The 23,958-nt window shown below is 36.6% G+C and overlaps 1 protein-coding gene across 10 annotated transcripts in view; it reads right to left on the bottom strand.

Moving 5' to 3' along the window:
- Window positions 1–23,958, bottom strand: part of DEUP1 (deuterosome assembly protein 1) — a 94,669-nt gene that overhangs the window by 58,556 nt on the left and 12,155 nt on the right. For all 10 annotated transcript variants that reach the window (XM_023645570.2, XM_070273203.1, XM_023645564.2 and 7 more), the window contains 3 exons: window positions 13,074–13,245; window positions 11,559–11,654; window positions 4,178–4,312 (listed from right to left, as the gene is read on the bottom strand). In XM_023645570.2, coding sequence (XP_023501338.2) covers window positions 4,178–4,312; window positions 11,559–11,654; window positions 13,074–13,245 — 403 coding nt within the window. The remainder of the gene's footprint in view (window positions 1–4,177; window positions 4,313–11,558; window positions 11,655–13,073; window positions 13,246–23,958) is intronic.

A 23,958-nucleotide genomic window follows, 5' to 3' on the forward strand; every position in this document is an offset into this window, starting at 1 on the left:
GATTGATTTTGTGACTCTGTCCCCTGTGGCTTTCAAAGCTCCTGTCCAAGGTGAAGACAAAATCCACTCATTGCTGAGAAGAGAACAACCATCCCAGGCCCGATTCAGGCAGTACCAACGGGGTTAACCTGGGGAGGAAGCAGTGGACCTGGCTTGATACAGCATGCTCAGTTCTTCAAGTTCTTGCTCAAGTAGTGTGTTCATGGAGCATGATTATCTGCTCACAACTTAACATGAAGAAAGGGTATGGCTTTGGGAACACCAAAGACGACTTCACTGCTTCTCAATTTTGCTTAGGTAGGGCTGGCCTCTATATCTTATCTTTCTGTCCAGGTTGTAAGCAACTTAAGGGTTTCATTACTTTTGTATTGCCCAGAGTACCTGACAAAGTGCCAGGCACCACTTATATTCCACGACTGTACAAACAAAAGCATGGTATTAATATTTCCTAGAATTTAAACATTTCTCACTAAATTTTGCAAAGAAAACAACATGGTTGGAAACAAACTCTACAGATACTAAGTCCATTCCTATATATTTTTGTATATCGATACATGGCATGCATGTATTGATTTCCACCATCAATTCAGTAATATTTGAGCACCTAGTGCCCAGCAGGTACTGTGGAGAGAAGAGAATTTACAACTATTTCATGATTAAAAGAAACACATTTTTGAAAGAAAAAAAATCAAGAAATATATAATAAAGTAGGGAAATGTACATGTGAACAAATAATTTTACAGTGTAAGTACAATGATAGTGTCACATAAAAGCCATGCAGAGGATGTCATGATTACATCAGCCATCTCCAATAATGTGTCAAATTGGAACATAGTTCATTTAGCCAGAGTGATTGGTGTTGTTTTGAAGATGGTTGAAATGACTGGATTGGCTATGCTGGTAAATAAATACACCAATTTAGAGAGTAAAAACTACCTTTTGCTTAAAATGAGAAGGAAATGGCATTTCATATTTTCTACAGAGAAATGATTTTAAAGAACATGTGGGGAAATTTTCATTTTATAAATTCACAAGTCCCAAAACAATCAGTGAAGGAAGGCTATAAATTAGGACACTTTTACAGTAATTAAAGGTGACCTGAAATTGAGTGGTGGTAATAAGGTTGGAGAAATATGGCTAGACCCTCTTTTAAACATACAATAATTTTATATATTTTTATATAAATATATAATATAAATATATATTAAGTATATATATTTAAATATTATGATAAATAGAATATATTTATTAAGATAAATTGAGATAGTCAGTTTAAAGTTATTGACTTCAATTCTAACATTCAACAATTTTAAGTTAGATACACAAAGACAGAGACTTTAGTAATAGTGACAAATTTGCAAAACTAGGCTCTAGTAGAAAATAGGTAACAATTCAAATCAATACAAGGTAGATAAAAAAAATTGCTGTTTACTTCCAATTTAGAAAGAAGTCTTTGGAGTCAGAAGTCAAAATGTGGGCAAGGTTGACACAGAGTTCATGTCTTTCAGGTAATATTAATATTTAGCATCACCCACCCAACAACCTCAATCTTGAAAATAAATATTTCCCAGCATGCTTTAGGAGCACACAGAAGCATTAACCTCAATTCCTTACAAAGGAAGAAAATAGGTAGAAATGAGGCCAAGAATGAGGCCAAGCAAGGCTAGAAATGTGTGTCAGACATATCGGCAGGCGCTTATAACAGTCCTGGCTTCCTTGGTCTTACAGATGTATTGGGTTCAAGATTACCGAGCAAGCACAATATATCCAGTAGCTATGGGGCCATGCAGAGATCTAGAGGGTCCCAGGGAGTTCATAGACCTGCCTAAACCTCCAGATTAAGTCCTCCATGGCCGGAAAACCTTCTTTGGGTCTTTAAGGTTGACAGTGGGTCGGCGTCATTAAAATTAGTGTAAACTACATTTTATATATATATATTTAATCCCTCTGCTAAATATTGAGAGATGGAATGAACATTTCTTTAGTGACTACTGCACGTATGTCCGGGACTCTACAAACCTCCACTTGTAAGACAGTTCTAACTTTTTATTGTGAAAGTTTTCATACTTACATAAAAGTAGAGAGTAAAACAAACTCCCTTCACCCAGTTTAACTACCATCGGCTTAACCCATCCTTATTTTGCCTAGTCTCTATCCTTTTTTTTGGAGTATTTTAAGGCAACTTGCAGACCTCATGTATTTTCACCCCTGCACGCTTCAGTCTGCATCTAAATACACGCACACACATTTTTTCTTCCATGACTACAGTGTCACCTATAAGATATTTTTAGCCCCATTTATTGGTGAAAAAATGGAATTTCTGTGAGGTTAACAGCCTGCCTGAAGGTCATAGGGCAAATAAACGAGTCTGTCAGGACCTGCTTTAACTTATAAACTGTCATGCTCTTCCACGACAGCATGCTGCTTCCCAATGCTCTATTACTATACTGGGGTAGAAATGTTTGTCCCAAAGGAAAAACATGCTTAGATGTGGACTAAAACTAGAACAGTCCATCTCTTACATATTAATTTTTCAGATGGCTCTAAGTAAAACAGGTACATGAAATGTTTCCATAATTACACAGATTAAACTGTATCTACATAATGTGCTTAAAAATTTTTGTATAAGTACAAACATTTCAAGTCATATTTTGCTACTAATTTCCACTATAATTTCATGAGACATATTTTATGTAAATATTTAGTTTCCTAAATGTAAAATGTGTACACACAAAGTACTTAATATTAATTAAAGGCTTTTTCTTTGTCTGAACAATTTATATGAATGTGGTTCTCCCACTAAACCACATGAGAAGTCAACCAAACGGATAATCGGTGACTCGATCCCTGCATTTCTGCCGAAAGCACATGTATATTACGGTGCACATCTCTGTGCATCTTGTGTGCAACCAGGATATTTCTGAAGCCAGTCTAATTACACCACTGCGAGAGCCGGGGGGTTATACATGGTGCATTTTCCTAGTGGGTCAACTTTACTGAGCGACAGTAATTTTGTATTAAAAAAAATGTGCATTCATTATTCAGTAGAATATAAAATTTGCAGAAATTTACAAACTAAAACCCAAGACTTCCAACAAATTTCTTGCAACAGGCTGGTTTTAGGGCTGTGATCCCATATATTTTTTGCTCTTGAAAATATTTCGGAGGAAAAGTTTGAGAAGGACTGTTAAATGAAGAATAAGATAAAGAATGAAATGGGGCCATGACCATTCGATAGGAGGAAGAAGGAGATTAAGACTCATTAGCTAAGGGAAAGGGGCCAACTGGGCTGGAACATGACGAATAAGAGAGAGGAACAGGTCAGAGTCCTAAGAGGTTTCTCCCTGGGTGATTGGGAGGTACACAACCAGTGTCTATCAACAAAGTAGAAGAAACTGATAGCATTGGCTGGCGGCTGGGGGAAGCTGGAGCTTAGGGCTTGAATAATGAAAGAAATTGAGTGGGATAACATGATAAGGGTCAGCTTGAGGTCAATTAAAAAACAACAACTGAGCAGCCCTGGGAATTCAGCTAAGGCCAGAGGATAGGAATCTATAGCAGAATCTATCCACTGCTACATTACCTATAGGAGAAATGCTCAAGAGCTAGGGAAGAAAAGTAGGTGGTTTGTTTTCCCTAAGGTTGGAGGGTTAAGGGGATACGAATACGTGCATCTGTGACACAGTAAACCTTTTTAGGGGCTGAGATTTTAGAAGTTCCGGGTGATATGGGGTGGCTATATTGAAATGGCACTACCTCTTTAAAGAAAAAACCCTGAAACTTCAAGCCTGGTTCTGAAAACTGTTATGAGGCGTCTTTGGGATTTAAGTACCTAATAGTTAAATAGCCATTAAAAGATTTATTAGACATTCGCTTTAACTGACCCGAGGGATGTCCTTCAATTTCACTCAACAGCTGCAGTTTCTTTGAACCTTTTTTTTTTGGCTCTCCAAAAATGCTGATATATATAAAAGATGTATAAATCAAAGTGATGTTTTAATTCACTAAGTGCCTGAAGAGAAGGTGCACTGAGAAAATATATTCAATGAGAAGTTGATTTGTAACAGTGTTTGTTGCCACAGCTGTACGTGCCATTGTGTACACCAGAGACAAAGAGCCCACGACGACCACAATCAATCTTTAATAGACAGGAAGAAAGTAGGAAAACACAGCTCACCTCTAATTTCTGGTTCAAATTGCTCAGTTCAAAGGGTGTTTCTTCTTTGGGGTGTGGTAATTCTTTTCGTCGAAATTTATTTTGTTTCATCTGGTGTAATCTCAGTTTTTCAAAGCTATTAGTTAGTTTGGAAAACTGTAAAAAAATAGAGAATGCTAACACTTTACTATTACCGGTTATTTCTAACTTGATTTCTCTTTGGTTCTTGTCCTGTGTACCTCTTTGAAAATTTAAGTCATGATTAGAAAATGCAGTAAAGCCTAAATGTTCCAATTAGTGAAGATAGAACCAGTTATTAAAACTAAATTATTGAAGCTGAACACAATTCAGCTTTCATGTAAATTTGGGACTTCATTAACTGCACAAACAATGATTCATTTGATAAGTGTTTTGTTCAGTTTTGTTTTAGCCATATGTAGCAAAGCTCATAATTTCAAAAAAACCAAGTTTTTTCTTACTTTTATTTAGTGCCATCTTGTGTTGACAATTTTAATTTCAGTAACTCAATCCATAAAATAACTAGCACATACTTTATTCAAGAAAACTGAATACTTAATTTAAAAGATACTTAATTTAAAATGTCTACTTATTCATGTTTAAATAAATTTAAATATCAAAATTGATATAATCTTTTTCTTACCAAAATTATTTTTATAACTTAGACTCTACTATTTTTTCTGTTTTGTGTTCTATCTTCAAATAATAGATTAAAAGCAACATGGTCTATCAACACCTGTGAGGAAATTTCTATATAACTATTTACAAAAGCTTTTCGTTTTTATATTTTATTTTGAAATAATTATAGATTCACAGGAAGTTGCAAAGATACTACAGAGAGATTCTGGGTCCTCTTCACCCAGTTTCCCCCAATATTTACATCTTATTGAATTATATCAAACAATAGCAAACCCAAGAAATTGACGTCAGTACAATATATGTGTACAGTTCTATGCTGTCTTATCACACGTATAGATTTGTGTAACCACGACCACGATCAAGATACAGAATCGTCCCATCACCACAGATCTCCCAGTGCCTTTGTAGTGACAGTCATCCCCTCCACGCCCCCAATCCCTAAGCCCGGGCACCCACTAATTTGTTTTCCATCTCTATAATTTTGTCATTTTGAGAATGTTATAAAATGGAATCAAACAGAATAGGACCTTTTGAGATTGGCTTTTTTCACTCAGCATAATGCCCTTGAGGTGCATGTGTGTGTCAATAGTTCACTCCTGTTTATTGCCCAGTATTATTCCATGATATGGATCTACCTCAGTTTGTTTGACCATTCACATATGGGGGGCATTTTGGTTGTTTCCAGTTTTGGGCTATTTCAAATAAAGCTATGAACAATTGTGTCTACTTTATCTGATATTAATGTAGTCATTTCTGCTTTCTTTTCCTTTCTAATTTTTTAAATTGAGATATAATTCACCTACCATAAAATTCACCCTTAAAGTATACAATTCATTGGTTTTTAGTATATTCACAAAGTTGTGCAACCATCACACTAATTCCAGAAGATTTTCATCACCTCAAAAAGAAATCCCATATCTAGTAGCAGTCACTACACAATTCCTCCTTATCATAGCAACCACTACTCTACTTTCTGTCTCCATAGATTTAACTATTCTGATTATTTCATATTAATAGAATCATACAATACATGGTCTTTTGTACCTGGCTTCTTTCCTTTGGTATAATGCTTTCAAGGTTCATCAATGTTGTAGCATGGATCAATACTTCATCCCTTTTTATGGCTGCATAATATTCCATCGCATGAATGTATCACATTTGCTTATCCATTCATCAATTGATGGACATTTGGGTTGTTTCCAACTTTTGGATATTATGAATAATGCTGTTAACATTTGTGTACAAGTTTTTGTGTGGATATACATTTTTATTTCTCTTGAGTATATACCTAGGAGTGGAATTGCTGGGTCATAAGGAAACTCCATAGCTATCTCCAAAGTTAAAAGGTTTAACTTTTTAAGGAACTGCCAAGGTGTTTTCCAAAGTGGCTGTACCATTTTCCATTTCCACTGGCAATGTATAGGATTCCAATTTTTCCATATCCTCACCAATGCTTGCTGTTGTCCATCTTTTTGATTATAGTCATCCTAGTGGGTGTGAAAGAGTATCTCATTATGGTTTCCATTTGCATTTCCCCAATGACTAACGATGTTGAGCCTTTTTTCCTGTGTTTATTGGCAATTTGCATATCTTGTTTGGAGAAATGTCTATTCAGATCTTTGCCCATTTTAAAATTTGGTCATTTGTATTTTTATTGTTTATTAGTAAGAGTTTTTTTTTTATTCTGGATACTAGTCCTTTGTCAGATACATGATTTGCAAATATTTTCTCCCCTTTTGTGGGTTGTCTTCTCATTTTCTTGATGTTCTTTGAAGGACACAGATCCTTTCATTTTGATGAAGTCAAATTTATGTAATTTTTCTTGTGCTGTTGGTGCCAAATCTAAGAAGCCATTGCTTTATCCAAGGCCACAAAGATATACTCCTCTGTTTTCTTCTAAGTGTTTTGTAGATTTAATTTTTACATTTAGATCTTTGATCCATTTTGAGTTAATTTTTTGCCTATGGTTTAGGTAAGGGCCCAACTTAATTTTTTTGCCTGTTTGTTGAAAAGATTATTCTTTCTCCATTGAATTATCTTGGCATCACTTCTGCTTTCATTTGATTAATATTTGCATGGTATTTTTTTCCACCTTTTTACTTTCAACTTACCTATACAGTTATATTTGAAGTGAGTTTCTGGAACAAAGCATACATTTGGGTCATATATTTTTTATTTACTCTGTCAGTCTCCACCTTTTAATTGGTGTATTTAGACCATTTCCATTTAATGAATTATTGATATGTTAGGGCTCAAGCCTGATTTTTTTTTGTTTTCTGTTTGTTCTCCAGTTTTTGGTTTCTCTGTTTTAGCTTTCCTGTCTTCCACAGGGTTATTTGAACATTTTTTAGAATTTCATTTTGATTTATCAATAGTGTTTTTGAGTATATCTCTTTGTATAGCTTTTTAGTTGCTGCTCTAGGTATTATGTTATATATACATAAGTTATTACAGGCTACTGGTGTTGACATTTTACCAGTTTAAATGAAGTGTAGAAATCTTACTTCTCTTTATGTCCCTTTATCCTGTCCCATTTAGAACACTGTTGTCTTAAGTATTTCCTCAACCTACATTAAGAACTATGTTAGACATTGTTATAATTTTTGCTTCAGCTGTCAAACAATTTAGAAAACTCAAGAGAAGGAAAGTCTATTGCATTTACCTGTTTTTACTCTTTCCAGTGTTTTTTCTTTCTTCCTGATGTCTCAAGATTCTTTCTGTATCATTTACCTTCTACTAAGAGAACTTGCTTTAGCTGTTCTTTCAGGATAGGTCTATTGGTGACAAATTCTCTTAGTTTCCCTTCATTTGAGAATGTCTTGATTTCCTCTTCATTCCTAAGGATGTTTTCTCTGGACATAGAATTTTGAGTTGATGTTTCTGTTCTTTCAGCAGTTGAAAAATGTGCCATTTCCTTCTGGCCTGCATGGTTTCTGATGAGAAATCCATCAGCTAAATTGGTTTTTCCCCATAGGTAAGGTGTTATTTCTCTCGTCCTGATTCCAAGATGTTTTCTTTGTCTTTCAGTTTTCAGAACTTTGACTATGATGTGTCTTGGTGTAGATTTCTTTGGGTTTATCATGTTTGAGTTTCACTCAGCTTCTTGAATCTGTAGATTCACATTTTTTGCCAAGTTTGGGGACCTTTTAGCCATTAATTATTTGAATACTTTTTTGGTACCACCCTCTTTCTTCTCGCCTTCTGGGACTCTGATGATACAAATTTGCAATCTTTTGTCCCTGAGGTTCATTTTGTTTTCCTCTATTTTCTCTTTTTTTTTCAGATTGGGTAATTTCTATTTTGCTATCTTCAAATTCAGTGATTGTTTCCTCTATCCTCTCCTTTCTGCTTTTGGGCTCATCATTAAATTTTTTTATATTGGTTATTGTATTTTTCAGTTGTGAAATTTCCAATAGGTTGTTCTTTATAGTTTTGTTTCTTTGCTAAAATTTTCTAATTTTTCATTTGTTTTAAATATATCTGTAATTGCTCATTGAAGCATTTTTTTTAACAGCTGTTTTAAAATCCTTGTCAGATAATTCTAATATCTGTATCAACTCAGTGTTGGCATCTCTTGATGGTCTTTTCTCATTCAACTTGAAATCTTCCTGGTTCTTGGTACGATGAGTGATTTTTTATTGAAACCTAGACATTTTGGGGTATTGTGTTATGAAACTCTTGCTTTTATTTAAATATTGTGTTTTAGCAGTCCTCTTCCAACAACATTCAAGCAGGAAAACAGAATGCTGCCTCATTACTGCCAGGTGGCAGTGGAAGTCCAAGTCTTAGCTTGGCCTCAGAGGGTAATCTGGGGGAGGTGTTCCTTATTTCTGTTGAGTGGGAGTGGGAGTCCAGGCTCCCCACTAGCCTTTCACTGACACCATGTTAATTAGAAGGCATAGCTGTCTTCTTACTGCTTCCCACATGGCCTTCAGTGACACTGAAGTGAGGGTGAGTGGCTTTGTTACCACTGATGGGTGGTGAACATCCTGACTCCTCATTAACTTCCCCTGATACCATTCCAGAGAGAAGGGGGAGGGGTGCTCATCAGCACCAGATGGGCACAGAAGTCCCAGCTCTCCACATGGTCTCCACTGACATCATGGGTTGAGCAGGATCTTATTAACACTCAGTGGTGATGAAGGTCCTGGCTATCTACTCAGTCTTCTCTGACACCATGCAGGCACAGTGGCCATGGCCTGGGCTACCTCATTACAGCCTGGTGAGGGTGGAAACTTAGGCTGCCCACTTAGTCTTTGCTGGTGTGGTGGGTGGGAGCTGTAGTTTGTTTTGTTTTGTTTTTTCCTGTGGTGTTTGGCTGGAGCAGAGCAGTTGTTATCTAAAAGTGTTTAATGTTGCTGGGGTATTTTTTTCCTGGGCTTTAGGCTGCAGAGAGCAGACTTTCCTTGGGACTCTTTTTGTTTGTTTGTGTCCATTGGAGTGTCTGGATTGCTGGCTCCTCTGTTACCCACTCTGGGATATAAGAAGCAAAAAAAAAAAAAAAAGTCCCAGGGAACCCACCACTGTGTCATTCCTTGGGTCCCAAGGTCCTAGGTGGTCTATCTTTTCTCTCTACTTGTCAGTCTTGTTACATTGTTTTATAAATAATGTCCAGGGTTTCTTGCAGCATTTAGCGGGAGGAATAGGGAAAAGTATATGCACTCCATCTTTCCAGAAGTGGAAATCTCAAATATACATAAAACTCGATTATAGTTTTATGGTGGTTAGAAAGAAAAGAAAATACTCCATTTTAAAAAAGGAAGCAATTTCTACAAGAAAGCTTTGACAGAGTTGAGTTATGCAAGGCAGAGTGTGCTCAAGCGTATCCTTGAGATATTTTAGGAAAATGAAATTGTAAATAAACCAAGAATTTCAAAGAAGGAAGCAGTGTGAGCAAGAAGCAACAAAGCATGTTTGCCACAGATTCCATTTTCTGGTTAGAAAAATGACATATTACTAGCTATTATGCAAACCAAGTTGAGTACATAGTACTTTTCTTTTTCTGTCTTTCTCCCTCCTCCCCTCTTTCCTTCTCTTCTGCTCTCCCTCCCTAACTCTCTTCCTTCCTTTCTTTTAACCAGAGAAGAAAAGAGGAGCAGAAAACTGCAGTCGGATGAGTTGGCTGTTCTCTCGACAGTAATGTAGTGTTTCCAAAGCGTATTCTATGAGACACCCGTTCGCAGTGTTCACACTGCAATACTTTACTCCAGTATTAGTAGGTTTTAGTTTAAAAAAGTAAAAGGGTTTCATGGTCAATTACATTTGGAAAATGATGTATTAAAAAAGCTAAACGGATTTGTTAAAGCAGGACTTCTCACAGCCTGTGATATGCTAATGTGCACGTGAATATCCAGGAGCAGAGAAGGAGTAAACAGCTTTTTCTAAACTCTCAGTATTAGTGTTCCATAGGACAAATTTTTGTGAAGTTGTCATAACCATATTTTTTGGTTAGCCTGCAGCCAAGTAATAAGATAGAACTGCAAAGCATCAAATGGCAAGGAGTCATATATTAAATGCTGCTGAGCACTTGGAAACAAGGCCCCAAACTTTCTAACAACAAACATGAAAAACAAAACAAAACAAACAGAAGTTAAAGATTTGGTAAGCAGTGATTAAACTAGTTAAATAAAATCTAGAGATGTATTGAACTTGTATCTAGATTTTTGTATTTTTTTGAACTTATTCCAGATTGTGGTCTCTTCGTTTATACTCAACAATTATAGTGATTTAATATTTATGTCATTTTAGAGTTTTATCTTTACAAAAAAGCAAGCTGATTGATCTAAGTGTTAAATGCTTGGAGTCTCAGTCAGGAAAAACCTTATGTAGTTTCACAAGTCAAGCTACCATCTAGTGGCGGTGACTGAAATTGCTGGCAAAATGTCTAGGTAGATTTAAGAGCTAGTCTTGTTAAGATCACACCTATTAAGTGGCATCATATGTTTCCTATTCCAATCTTCATGGCTGAATCATCTCCCTAAAAAGGTACTTAGGGAGGAGCATTAACTACTTTGGGCTCCTTTAAATATATTATCATTTATGAAATCCTTGCATTACCAAAAAAGTTGGTTATAAAGTAAAATTTTATAATCAAACCATATTTCCCATTGATTCATTTACTAAGTTAAGCAAGGATATAGCATCTATTAGACCTGAGATGCTCAGATGCTTACAGTCCTATGTGTTAGTGGTGGTTGGGAGAGAAGACTTTTTGCTTGCCAGCACCGTCAGGAGATGTGAGGATAAATAAGAAAGAAATCACTATCCTTCTCATCACATATGCAGGAGCACCGTCATTGATGAAACAGTCCTACCAGTAACAAGGTACTAAAGACTAGTTTTGTTCTTTCGATTATCTGTTACGTAACAGCAAACTTCCATATTTTAAATTGCCATAGAATAAAGGACTAATAATGTCTATGAAAGATAATCTTGCTTTCTTGGTGTTGTTTGCATAGCTAATTATTATCATATCATTAATCGACAAGTCTCCTGATAAAGAGAAAGCTATTAGTCTAGCGCTGTGTTAACAGTTAAAGGGATATGAAGCTGACAGTCTAGTAAAAGAGACAAAATCAACACATACAAAATAACAAAAGACAGGGCCAAACATATAATCTTGTAGTTGAAATACAAGAACTTTTGCTTGTATTAAAAACAATTTATTTTAGTAAAATTAACACAATTTTATGGGTCAAAACATATACCAAAATGTGCGATATTAAATTGTACTAAGTTTTCTTACTTGAGCTTTTAGGGTTTGTAGTTGTCCTTCATAATTCTGAGTCATTGCTAAGTTACACTTTTCCAGACTGTCCAACTTCTGTCTGAGTAACCCCACCTGCATTAAGAACAAAATTTAATTTTGCTTTTTCTAAATTTTGCCTCAAAATCTCAGAAAAAAATGTACAAAAGAAAAGTACAATTCAAATAAAACTACTGTGCCAAACCCAAGAATAAATATTTGTACTGCAGTGCTTAAAATAGCTATTAATAATTAAATTCACAAAATCCAAACCTTGCTAGCACGGTTCCACTGGGTACTCATTAGGACACTATGGGATGGATGTTTGACAAAAGACCCTTATTGCCATCACATTTTAAATTAAGGTCTAGAATTTACTTTGCCTTATCTTTTTGGGAGGCTTATGTCATTGTCGCTCAGGCAGAACCTCTACCGACACACTTCAGCTTTCTTTTAGCCTCACTGCCTTCAGTGGGAGCTCTGCTTTAGTGGTATTATGGAATAATCGTTACATTTTTATAACAACTAACGCATTAAAAAGAAAAATGTCTAAGAGTGGTTCTTAAGGATATGGCTTACAGAATGTGTCTGCTCAAAAAGCAGGTGAGGGTCCTGTTTATACATCTGTGTCATTATAGGTATAGAAGGGAGAAAACAATCCTTGCATAGGCCTGGTCAGATGGCCTGCCTCTAGCATGAAGGCAAACCAGAGGCCAAAAACTAAGTTAACTATGTCAAACTATAACATAGTTGACTATGTCAAAAACCAAGTCGAATTGAGAGGCCAATAAAGGTAGAAAAATGGCTGCTGAACAAGTTGACTGATGATGTTTCAGTAAATGATTAGTAAATATTTCTCTTATGCTTTGCCAAAAAGAAAAACTCATAGACACAAAAGCGTATGTTCGATAAAGCAGACAGTTTTCCTGAACCCCTCCACAGGCCCGAGGGCACCTTGCATGCTTCCACAACCACCAGCATGGCGGTAAGCAGCCTCAGAGGGGCCAAGGGCACTCCTCTTAAGTGGGTGCCCAGGTAGACACACACACCTCCTGCACCAAATCCTTTTCTCCCTCGTCGTACAATCAAGTCTTGACATTTCACTTCTTTCAGGAAATATTTTTCTAGCAGATTAGAAGAGGCAAATGCTCCTGAATTCTGCCTCGTGCAAAAACACAGCTTTCATGACTACTGCTTTGTTTCTACAGCAGCAAAAGCAGTGACATCTTTGCTTGCAAACAATATTCATTTCACATATATACTGAGTGTTTGTTTACTTTTCTAGATGGTGGCTAACACTATATGTTTGCATCAGAAAATTTCTATGGGTTTAGGCTCTGCCTGTCATCTATTTGATAGAACACATTTTAGCACACTATGACAGAATTTCAAGCAATAAATGCTATTGCTGATGCCTGATAAAAAGTATGTGTAATGGAAAACATATTCTGATAGGATAAATACTATTTGTAACAGTTGAGGAATTACCAATTCATTAACACATATGTTCAGTACCTCTTGACCTTTCTGATCCAAACAAGTTTGTGCATTTGCCAACTCTTGATCCCGAAGATCTAATCGTGTCTCCAAAGCCCGCATCTTCCTTTCCCAATCCAATTTTTTGTTGCTTACCATGATGTCAATTTGTTCCATTAATTCTTGAAGCTCAGCCTCACAAGGAGAAGCTCTGGCAATTACAGAAAATTAAAACACGTTTAAAAACAGTGAAATGTGAGGACAAGAAAAACCATTATATTGCTCTGAATAGCTTGATCTTATTTCCTTAAACTGTGCAATTATTTAAATAGGAAGAAGTCCAGAAGCTAGAGGTTAATTTTTAAAATTAAAACTAAAAGCCAGTTTCAGAGCTGACAGTCACGTGCTGTGTAGCAACGTTTCGGTCAATGACGAACTGCATATATGACGGTGGTCCTGGAAGACTAGCACCATACAGCCTAGGTGCGTAGTGGGCTACACCATCTAGGTTTGTGTAAGTAACTCTATGATGTTTGCACAATGACAAAATTGCCTAACGATGCATTTCTTGGAGTGTATCCTTGTTAAGTGAAGTATGACGGGACATACATTTAATTTTTTAAAGACATTTTTTAAAGTATAGTTTCTTCATTATATAATGCAATATATTGATAAAGTCACTGCTGAATTTCGCTCCTGAGTGCAGGGGGTAGCATGCGGGTCTCCCTGACCCCAAAATTTTCACTTAGACAAGGGAGCCCTAAAACGAAAACATATTGCGCAGATTAGGTCAGAAATAAGATCGCAACAAAGGAAGTTAGTTAAAAAAATAAAATAACATTTTTAGAGTGAGCTAATTCTAGGGAAAATTCTAATTATGAAAAGTGGTTCAATGCTCTGACATGTAAAAATACACATACCTATGTCTATCGTAACTTGAGGAGGTTTGATGGCAACTAGGACTTCAATTGTGCCTGTCAGGGAAGAAGAGCAAGCCTGGGCTAGGCAGGAGCATTTTCAAGGGTGCTACAGTGCTGCTCCTCCAGGAGTGGAAGTTGGTGTGATCTGGCTGGTGTCTGTCTGGAAGGAATCTGATGAGGCAGGTACGGGCAGCGTAATGTAAGTTTCTAGAAAGTGGGGATACTTTACTCAGATGGGTGGCAATATCTTGGGACTAGGAAGGTCTATTGTGTTTGAAACAAGACCCTTGGCAACAGCTAGAACTACGGCTACTGAGAGTTGGTGAGAAGACAGACTGCTGGGTGCTCCCAGCGTAGGTTCCCAAGGACCTGCTATAAATCCATCATTCAGACTGGATAAGCAGGTAGATGTTGAAGCCTCAGACTTCAGCCTAAGGAACACACAAGTGTCCAGATTAGAAAAGCAAGTTATTTCAGTATCCATTCCATGTAATGATGAGGCTTCTAATATATTTGTGTAGCTGGGAGGAAGGCAGGTGTAAAATGACATTTAGTTTCACCAAATCAGAATTTTAGGGTTCATTAAGGCTTATTTAGCATTTTGAAAAATTCTGAGGCCCAGAGAGGTCAAGGTCACATATTAATTAATGGAAGAGCCAGAACTAGATCATAGGTAGCTGCTTCCTATCTAAGCTCCTTCCTACAAACCACACAGCAAAAGACATGGTGTTTTGAATAAGAACTTGCTTGAAAAATATAGTACAAATTAGCGCCATTGCAACAGGGTTAGAAATAGGTATTAGAACTCAAAAGAACTCAGAATTTCCAGAATCACTTTCTAAAATACCCAGAGTCAACCTGAACAAGGATGTCCCTTTGACTGATTTATCCAACAGCAGATTCTTCAGTTTTGATATAAGAGGGGTTTTAAGGACAAAGTGGCATTCTAAAGTCTTCTAGCATTCCTCGGTTAAGGCCCAAAGGCTCTCAATTTTTATTTAAAACCTAAAATAAATCTGAAGAAGGAAGTACTCATTCCTCTATAAATAACTTGATTGGATTTTAATTGGAGTTATGCTGTGGGGAAAAACATAACAAAAAGAATGGTTTTCACACCATTTTCTTTTTCATAACAACATGTATCACCCTTTACTGTAAATACATTTTGGCTATTTTTTTCTGCTAGTGTAAGCTCTGGGAAAAAAAGGACTATATCAGTCTTGCTCATCACCATTTCACCAGAGCTCAGCACAGTGCCCCGGCACATAGCAGATGCTCAATAAATCTTTGAAGAATGAAAAACTGAGTTGTTTTCATTGCTATCTCCTTGGCATATAGGAATTTATCGTGCTAGTGGAATTAAAATATAGACCAAAATAGAGTATGGCATAACGTAAGCTATTGAATAAATATTGTTAAATAAATGAATGCACAGTTTATTTCCTGGTTATGACTATGCTATGCAAAGGTTAGAATGTTAAACTCTCAGGTTGGAAGGACTTTTACGAGTCATCTAGTACAACTAATCATCCAGTGTTTGCATATCTTCCACAAATGTTTCTTAAGAGAATCATCTATCATACCCCACTGATCAGATTCAGCAAGTCTAGGACAGAGCCCAAGATTCTGCATCAGTAACAAAGGTATGTAGTGATTCTGGTGCATGGCAAATTTTGTGATCTGTTTTGCAGTATCACTGCCAAGTATCACATCCAGTCTAGGTCTGAATTCCTCCTTCAGGAGGTAATCACTGTCTATGATGGTATCTAGGTAGCAATGAGTTTTAAAAAGTTCTTCCTCATATTGAAGAATTTTTCATCCCCTAGTCCTAATTTGACCCACTGGGACCATTCAGAACAAATGCCTTTTCAACACACTAGACCTTAAAGTACCCAAATGCAGTTATCAATAAGCCAAATACAGTTATAAGTGTACCTCCAGATTCTTCTGAGTCTTCTCAATGTTCAATATTAGAGACTGAACATACAAATAGACAATGGCTGAACATATGATAATAGACTCTGACCCACAACCTCTTCAGAAATAGTCCTAGAATGGTTAGGACTTGGTCAATGACTGACAGCCTCCCTAATTTTTGCCCCTACTTCCGACGCAAGGCCAACTGGGGAAAGCCAAATTTGCTACCCAAACCAATCACATAGGATGCCATGCTTCTAGTTAGCCTGCCTCCTCCAGCTTCCCAATGCCAAGAGCCTCCAATTAGAGCAGAGCTGAACCCTTTTCTTTTGTTCACTGTAAAGCTTTCCCACCTCTCTGCCTGCCTATGAGTCTGCCAAATGCAAGTGATAGTTGCTGACTCCCTTGTTATAGTAAGCTCTGAATAAATAGGCTTCATTTGTTCTCATTTGGGTGGTCTTTGTTTATTTCCACAAGTATCTTTATTTCCTTCAATTACTCATAGAGATTTTTTCCCTCCACCTAGTATACTAGTTTCCACTACCTAGTACACTACCTGGAAAGCACTAGACACAGACACAAGATGCATTTGTCAAATGAATGAAAAAGCAAGTGATTATGGTAGATTTTCAGACACTTCATAATCCTGGTGGCTCTCCTCTGAACAAGTTCCTGTTTGTAGATTTCCTCCTTGAAATGCACAACTCAGAACTTTATCATAATACTTCAGGGATGATCTAATCAGCTCAGAGAGGACTTCCACATCTTTGGTTTCAAGTGCTACAAACTTTTATTCAAGCAGGTGAAGATGACCTTAGCTTTGAATTTGGAAGGGGGAAGGGTAAAGCAGTGATATTATATCATTTCATGGAGAGGTTATTCTTATCTAAACACCTTATTTCTTTTTCATGTGTGCTACAAGTAAAGCCATCTATTCGCTATATTGTGCTTGTTTAGTTTTTGGGGGCTGCTCCAAAACAGGGCCTTATTTTTATCCTTATTAAATTTCAGCTTGAGAGTTTCAGCCTCTCAGTGTGGGTCGTCATCGCTGGTTCTTTAATGAAGCAAACATTCAGTAAGCAGCTGCTTCCCACTGTGTGAGGAACTGGAAGATAGAGACACAAGACCAACTGCCTGTGCACAGAGAGAGATTTGCAAGGTAGGCAGGTACAATACGAGACTGATGAAGACATGCAGCTCTTTTGGGAATAGAAAGGAAGGGTATTGAATACAGATTTGAACAGGGTGGGCTATCATAGAAGCCTTCCTGAAGCGGTTAACACCTGAGCTTATATTTTAGGATCCTGTTTGTGTCAGAGAATATATTCACCATACCTCCCAGTTTTGTGTCAGCTGCAGATTTGATAAGCATTACTTGTTTTAAATATAAACATATATATATATATGTTTGTAAAACGTCCTGAAGGACAGGATGGAGGACAGAGTCCTATGGCATTCTACTAACAAGCCCTTCAGGGTGATAGTGATCTGTTGATTATTCCTTTTACTATAATCAGATGCTAATCCACTTAATTAATCTTACAATTTTTTTCCCAAAAAAACGTCATGTCATAAAAAAACCTGTAAAATATCATGCCAAAGCCCAAATACAACTCTTTCTATATGTTTCCTCATGCAGCAGCATTTCAGCCCCGTGAACCAAAGCTGGTCTAGTGGGCAGGGGTCAGGGTGCACCTAGGCTGAGTCCTGGGGGCACTGCTTCCCCTTCTGAATGCTCACAAACCACTGACAGTCTCTCCCAGAGTCTTACCTAAGATTAAGTCAAACTCAGTTTTACACCAAACTCAGCTTTTTGTCAGATTTAATATCCGCTTTTGAAATTCAATTGTCAATTGAATTTCGATTGTCAATTGTCAATCTTCTAGTATATCTTTGCTTCTTCAGTTTTTCAGAGATAATTAATAGCAGTTCAGCTGTCTCAGTAGCATCAATATTTGCTCCTAAACCTAGTGAAGTTTCAAATAAAATTAAAAAGGCTTATTTAGCCTCCTTCATACAGCTAGGCACTAACATGATTTATATTTTCATTTCTTTCTTTAGTCAAATGCTAACATATGTTAATTACTCTCCTGTACTTCCTCTCATGGATCTTCACAACATCCCATGAAGTAGGTCTTACATTCCAATTTTAGAAAAGTTGATTGAGGAACTAAAAAAGAAAAAGAATCCTCTGAGTCCTCCAGCTTTGGAGACTGAGTGGATTGTGTCTGATATACTACTTAAGACATGCAAACCCTGGCCCTTTGTATTGGGTTTATCCTTGGAAGCAATTCACAAGACAAGGATCCTAGGGTCAGGAAAGAGGTCTGAATGCACTAAGCCAGAAGAGAGGGGGCACACTGAGACTTGCAGGGTGATATACTGTCTGGGGAGCCTAGAGTCAAAATGTCAGCATATCAAATTTGGAGATGAAGAGAGAGCAAAACAGAAAGCTAATGATATAAATGGAGGTAGTAGCTGAGGGAGTTCATCACCACTAGACCTCCCCTACAGGAAATAACGACGCCCTCACACCAGCAACAAAAAGGCAAAGGTCTACAAAGCTCTGAGCAAGGGGATAAGCAGACAGACATAATCAGAAACCTGCAGCTCTCTACCAGAACAGGGAGGCAAAGACTCAATTACAACTTAAAAGAGAAAAGCGAAGAAAGCATCAAAAGTAATGATAAATACTTCAACTTAGCCACAAACTCACAAAATTAAAAACAGAACAATTTGTAACAGCAATTACTCAGAAGGGGAGAGGAAAGGAAAGGAACCTGCTTAGGTTAATAGAGATAAGAGGCTATGAGAAAATGGACTATCTCATCTCCAATACCTTTCATACAATCCTCACAGTAACCAGTAAACAAAAAATCAGAGCAGAGCCACAATTCACAAAAAGCGAGAAAACTGAGAAATCCCCCTCAGGAAACCAACAAAATGAAATAGAAGAAATGCAAAGGAAGAGAAATAGCGGAAACAGAACAACCAGAAAACAAGCAATAAAATGACAGCATTAAGCCCTCATATAACAATAATCACTCTAAATGTAAATAGACTGAATCCTCCAATCAAAAGACACAGAGTAGCTGGATGGATTCAAAAACAAGACCCAACAACATGCTGCCTCCAGGAAACACATGTCAGCTCCAAAGACAAACACAGGCTTAGAGTGATGGATGGAAGACAACACTCCAAGCTAATGGCCAACGAAAGAAAGCAGGTGTTGCCATATTTTTATCAGACAAAGCAGACTTCAAGTTAAAAAAGATAAAGAGGGGCACTACGTAATGATAAAAGGGACATTCCACCAAGAGGACATAATGCTTATTAATATATATGCACCTAACACGGGGGCACCAAAGTACATATAGAAATTATTAATAGACCTATAGGGTTAAATTAACAGCAACACAATAATGGTAGGGGACATCAACACCCCACTTACTTCAATGGACAGATCATCTGGGCAAAAATTCAATAAGGAAATAGTAGATTTAAATGAAACACTTGATGAGATGCACTTAACAGATATGTAGAGAGCATTCCACCCAATAACAGAAGAATATGCATTCTTCTCAAGTGCCCATGGAACATTCTCAAAGATAGACCATATGTTGGGTAACAAGGCAAGCCTCAATAAATTTAAGAAGATTGAAATCATTCCAACCATTTTTTTTCTGACCACAATGCTATGAAGCTAGAAATCAACCATAAGAACAAAACTGGGAAACTCAGAAACATGTGGAGACTAAACAACATACTATTGAACAAACATTGGATCACTGAAGAAATCAAAGGTGAAATTAAAAATAACTGGAGACAAATGAAAATGAAAATACAACATACCAACTCTTATGGGATGCAGCAAAAGTGGTCCTAAGAGGGAAATTCATAGCAATACAGGCCCACCTCAACAAGCAAGAAAAATCTCAAATAAGTAATCTTAAAACGCACCTAACAGAGCTAGAAAAAGAAGAACAGAAGCCCAAAGTCAGCAGAAGGATGGAAATAATAAAAATCAGAGCAGAAATAAAGGAAATAGAGACTAAAAAACAGTAGAAAGGATTAATGAAACTAAGAGCTGATTCTTTGAGAAGATAAATAAAACTGACAAACTCTTAGTCAGACTCACCAAGAAAAAAAGAGAGAAGGCTCAAATAAGTAAAATGAGAATTGAAAGAGGAGAAATTACAACAGATATTGCAGAAATACAAAGGATTATAAGAGAATACTATGAAAAACTATATGCCCACAAATTCAATAACCTAGAAGAAATAGATGAATTCCTAGACTCATATAACCTCCCAAAACTAAATCAAGAAGAAATAGAGAATCTGAACAGACCTATCACAAATACAGAGATTGAAACAGTAATCAAAAATCTTCCAACAAACAAAAGTCCAGGACCAGATGGGTTCTCTGGAGAATTCTACCAAACATTCAAAGAAAACTTAGAACCTATCCTTCTCAAACTATTCCGAAAACTGAAGAAGACAGAATGCTTCCTAACTCATTCTATGAGGCCAACATTACCCTGATACCAAAACCAGAGAAAGACTACAGGAAGAAGGAAAACTACAGGCAAATATCACTGATGAACTTAGATGCAAAAATCCTCAACAAAATATTGGCGAACCGAATACTGCAATACATTAAAAGAATTGTACACCACGATCAAGTGGGATTCATTCCAGAGACTCAAGGATGGTTCAACATCTGCAAATCAACCAATGTGATACACCACATTAACAAAATGAGGAATAAGAATCACATGATCATCTCAATATAAGCAGAGAAAGCATTTGACAGGATCCAACATCCATTTATGATAAAAACTCTGAATGAAATGGTTATAGAAGGACAGTACCTCAACATAATAAAGACCAAATATGACAAACCCACAGCCAACATCATAGTCAATGGTGAAAAAATGAAAGCCATCCCCCTGAGAACAGGAACAAGACAAGGGTGCCCACTCTCACCACTCCTATTCAACATAGCACTGGAGGTATTGGCCAGAGCAATTAGGCATGAAAAAGAAATAAAAGGAATCCAAATGGGAAATGAAGAAGTGAAATTTTCACTATTTGCAGATGACATGATTTTATATATAGAAAACCCTAAAGAATCCACCATAAAACTATTAGAAATAATCAACAACTACAGCAAAATTTCAGGGTACAAAATCAATTTAAAAAAATCAGTTGCATTCCTATACACTAACAATGAACTAGCAGAAAAAGAAATCAAGAATACAATCTCATTTACAATCACAACAAAAAGAATAAAATACCTTGGAATAAACTTAACCAAAGAGGTGAAAGACCTGTACACTGAAAACTATAAGACATTATTGAAAAGAAATGGAAAGATAGTCCATGTTCATGGGTCGGAAGAATAAACATAGTTAAAATGTCCATATTACTTAAAGAAATTTACAGATTCAATGCAATCCCAATCAAAATCCCAATGACATTTTTCACAGAAATAGAACAAAGAATCCAAAAATTTATATGGAACAACAAAGACCCCAGATAGCCAAAGCAATCCTGAAAGAGAGAAAAAAAAAAAAGGCTGGAGGCATCACAATCCCTGACTTCAAGACATACTACAAAGTTACGGTAATCAAAACAGCATGGTACTGGCACACAAACAAACAGATCAATGGATCAGAACTGAAAGCCCAGAAATAAAACCACGCATCTATGGACAGTTAATCTTCTAAAAAGCTTCTGCAAAGCAAAGGAAACCATGAACAAAATGAAAAGACAACCCACCAACTGGGAGAAAATATTTGCAAATCATTTATCATACAAGGGGTTGATCTCCAAAGTATATAAAGAACTCACACAACTCAACAAAAAACAAACAAACAACCCGATCAAAAAATGGGCAGAGGATATGAACAGACATTTTTCCAAGGAAGATATACAGATGGCCAACAGACATATGAAAAGATCCTCAACATCCCTAATCATTAGAGAAATGCAAATCAAAACCACAATGAAACTTACACCAAACTACAAACTTACACCAGTCAGAATGGCTATATTTACCGAGACAAAAAACAACAAATGTTGGAGAGGATGTGGAGAAAAGGGAACACTCATACACATCTGGTGGGAATGCAAACTGGTGCAGCCACTATGGAAAACAGTACAGAGATTCCTCAAAAAACTAAAAATAGAAATACCATATGACCCAGCTATCCCACTATTGGGTATCTACACAAACAACTTGAAATCAACAATCCAAAGTAACATGCACCCCTATGTTTGTTACAGCACTATTCACAATAGCCAATACATGGAAACAATCCAAGTGCCCATCAACTGATGATTGGATAAAGAAGATGTGGTATATATATATACAATGGAATACTACTCAACCATAAAAAAAGACAAAATCATCCCACTTGCAACAACATGGATGGACCTGGAGGATATTATGCTAAGTGAAATGAGCCAGACTGAGAAAGACAAACAGCACATGATTTCACTCGTATGTGGAATATAAACAAACACATGGACAAAGAAAACAGTTCAGTGGTTGCCAGGGGAAGGAGGGTGGTGGGTGAGCACAGGGGGTGAAGGGGAGCACTTGTGTGATGACAGATAAGAAATAAGGTACAACTGAAATTTCATAATGATGTCAACTATTACGAACTCAATAAAAAAATTTTTAAAAAGGAGTTAGTACAGAGTACATTCTGATCTTATTCCTGTTTCTAAAGAGAATAACCATAATATTTCTCCATTAAGTATAATGTTAGCTCCAGGTTTTAAACATGTACTCTTTGTCATGCTAAGAAAGAAACACTCCAAACATAAAAATACATAAAGTAAAATAAAAAATAAAACTACCATATGATCAAGCAATCCCACTTCTGGGTATTTATCCAAAGAAAAAGAAAACACTAAAAAAGACATCTGCATCCCTATGTTCACTGCAGCATTATTTACAACAGCCAAGATATGGAAACAACCTAAGTGTCCATTGATGGATGAATGGATAAAGAAGTTATAGTGCATACATACAATGGAATATTATTCAACCACAAAAAAGAATGAAATCTTGCCATTTATGACAACATGTATGGACCTTGAGAGTATTAGGCTAAGTGAAATAAGTCAGACAAAGAAAGACAAATACCATAGGATCTCTCTTATATGTGGAATCTAAAACATATGTGTGTGTGTGTGTGTGTGTGTGTGTGTGTCTAAACCCAACTCACAGACATAGAGAACAGATTGGTAGTGGTTGCCAGAGGCAGGGGTCAGGGGAGTGAGAGAAATGGGTGAACTGCTTTTTATCTTTAGCTTAAAAAATAATAAATATAATTTCACTTTTCTGTAGTGACTCACAGACCCTATTCTGCACATCAAGTACTGTCCCACCATAAATAGAACCAAACAGGAGGGACTCCAGGAGAAATGCTAGAACCCACTTTTGCAGATATGTCTGTGATGTCAGCCTGCTCTTTAGTCGATTATCCCTCCCTTAAAACAATAAAGTGAAAGCTTTATTACTTTATGACTTTTAGGTCATAGTTTCACGATTGCCCTTGTTCAAAATTAATTATTGAATTATAGCTAAAAATAGCTTTTCTTCAGGCACTTTCCTAGTTGTCCAAAAAATGTTATTTACTGTCATTAGTGTTTGCTGACTCAGCAGCATTACAATGCCTATTTGACTGCATATTTGAACTGGTGGCTCATATTCAGTCCGATCTTCCTGTCATTTGCAATAAGCTTAACGTTGGGATATGGAGGAGATCTAAATCCCATTATTCCAAAGAAAGATGCTTAAATGTACTTATTAAGGCCCTATTTTAAAGTCTTCATCATAATCATCAGAGAAAGACCTTCATAGAAATAAAATGCAACATCATAACTTCCAAGTCTCTATCAATATTTTATCAGAATTCAAATATACAAATTTAAAATCTCACTTTTTTATGTTCTAAAAAGAATGAGAAATCTGCTAAAATATCAACATTACAGATAAACTTTTTCTATAATAACTATTCACATTCTGAGTGACATCTTGGTTTACAGATTGAATGTGGTAAGAAGACAGTG

This window comes from Equus caballus, chromosome 7 (assembly GCF_041296265.1).
Source record: "Equus caballus isolate H_3958 breed thoroughbred chromosome 7, TB-T2T, whole genome shotgun sequence".
NCBI lineage: Eukaryota > Metazoa > Chordata > Mammalia > Perissodactyla > Equidae > Equus > Equus caballus.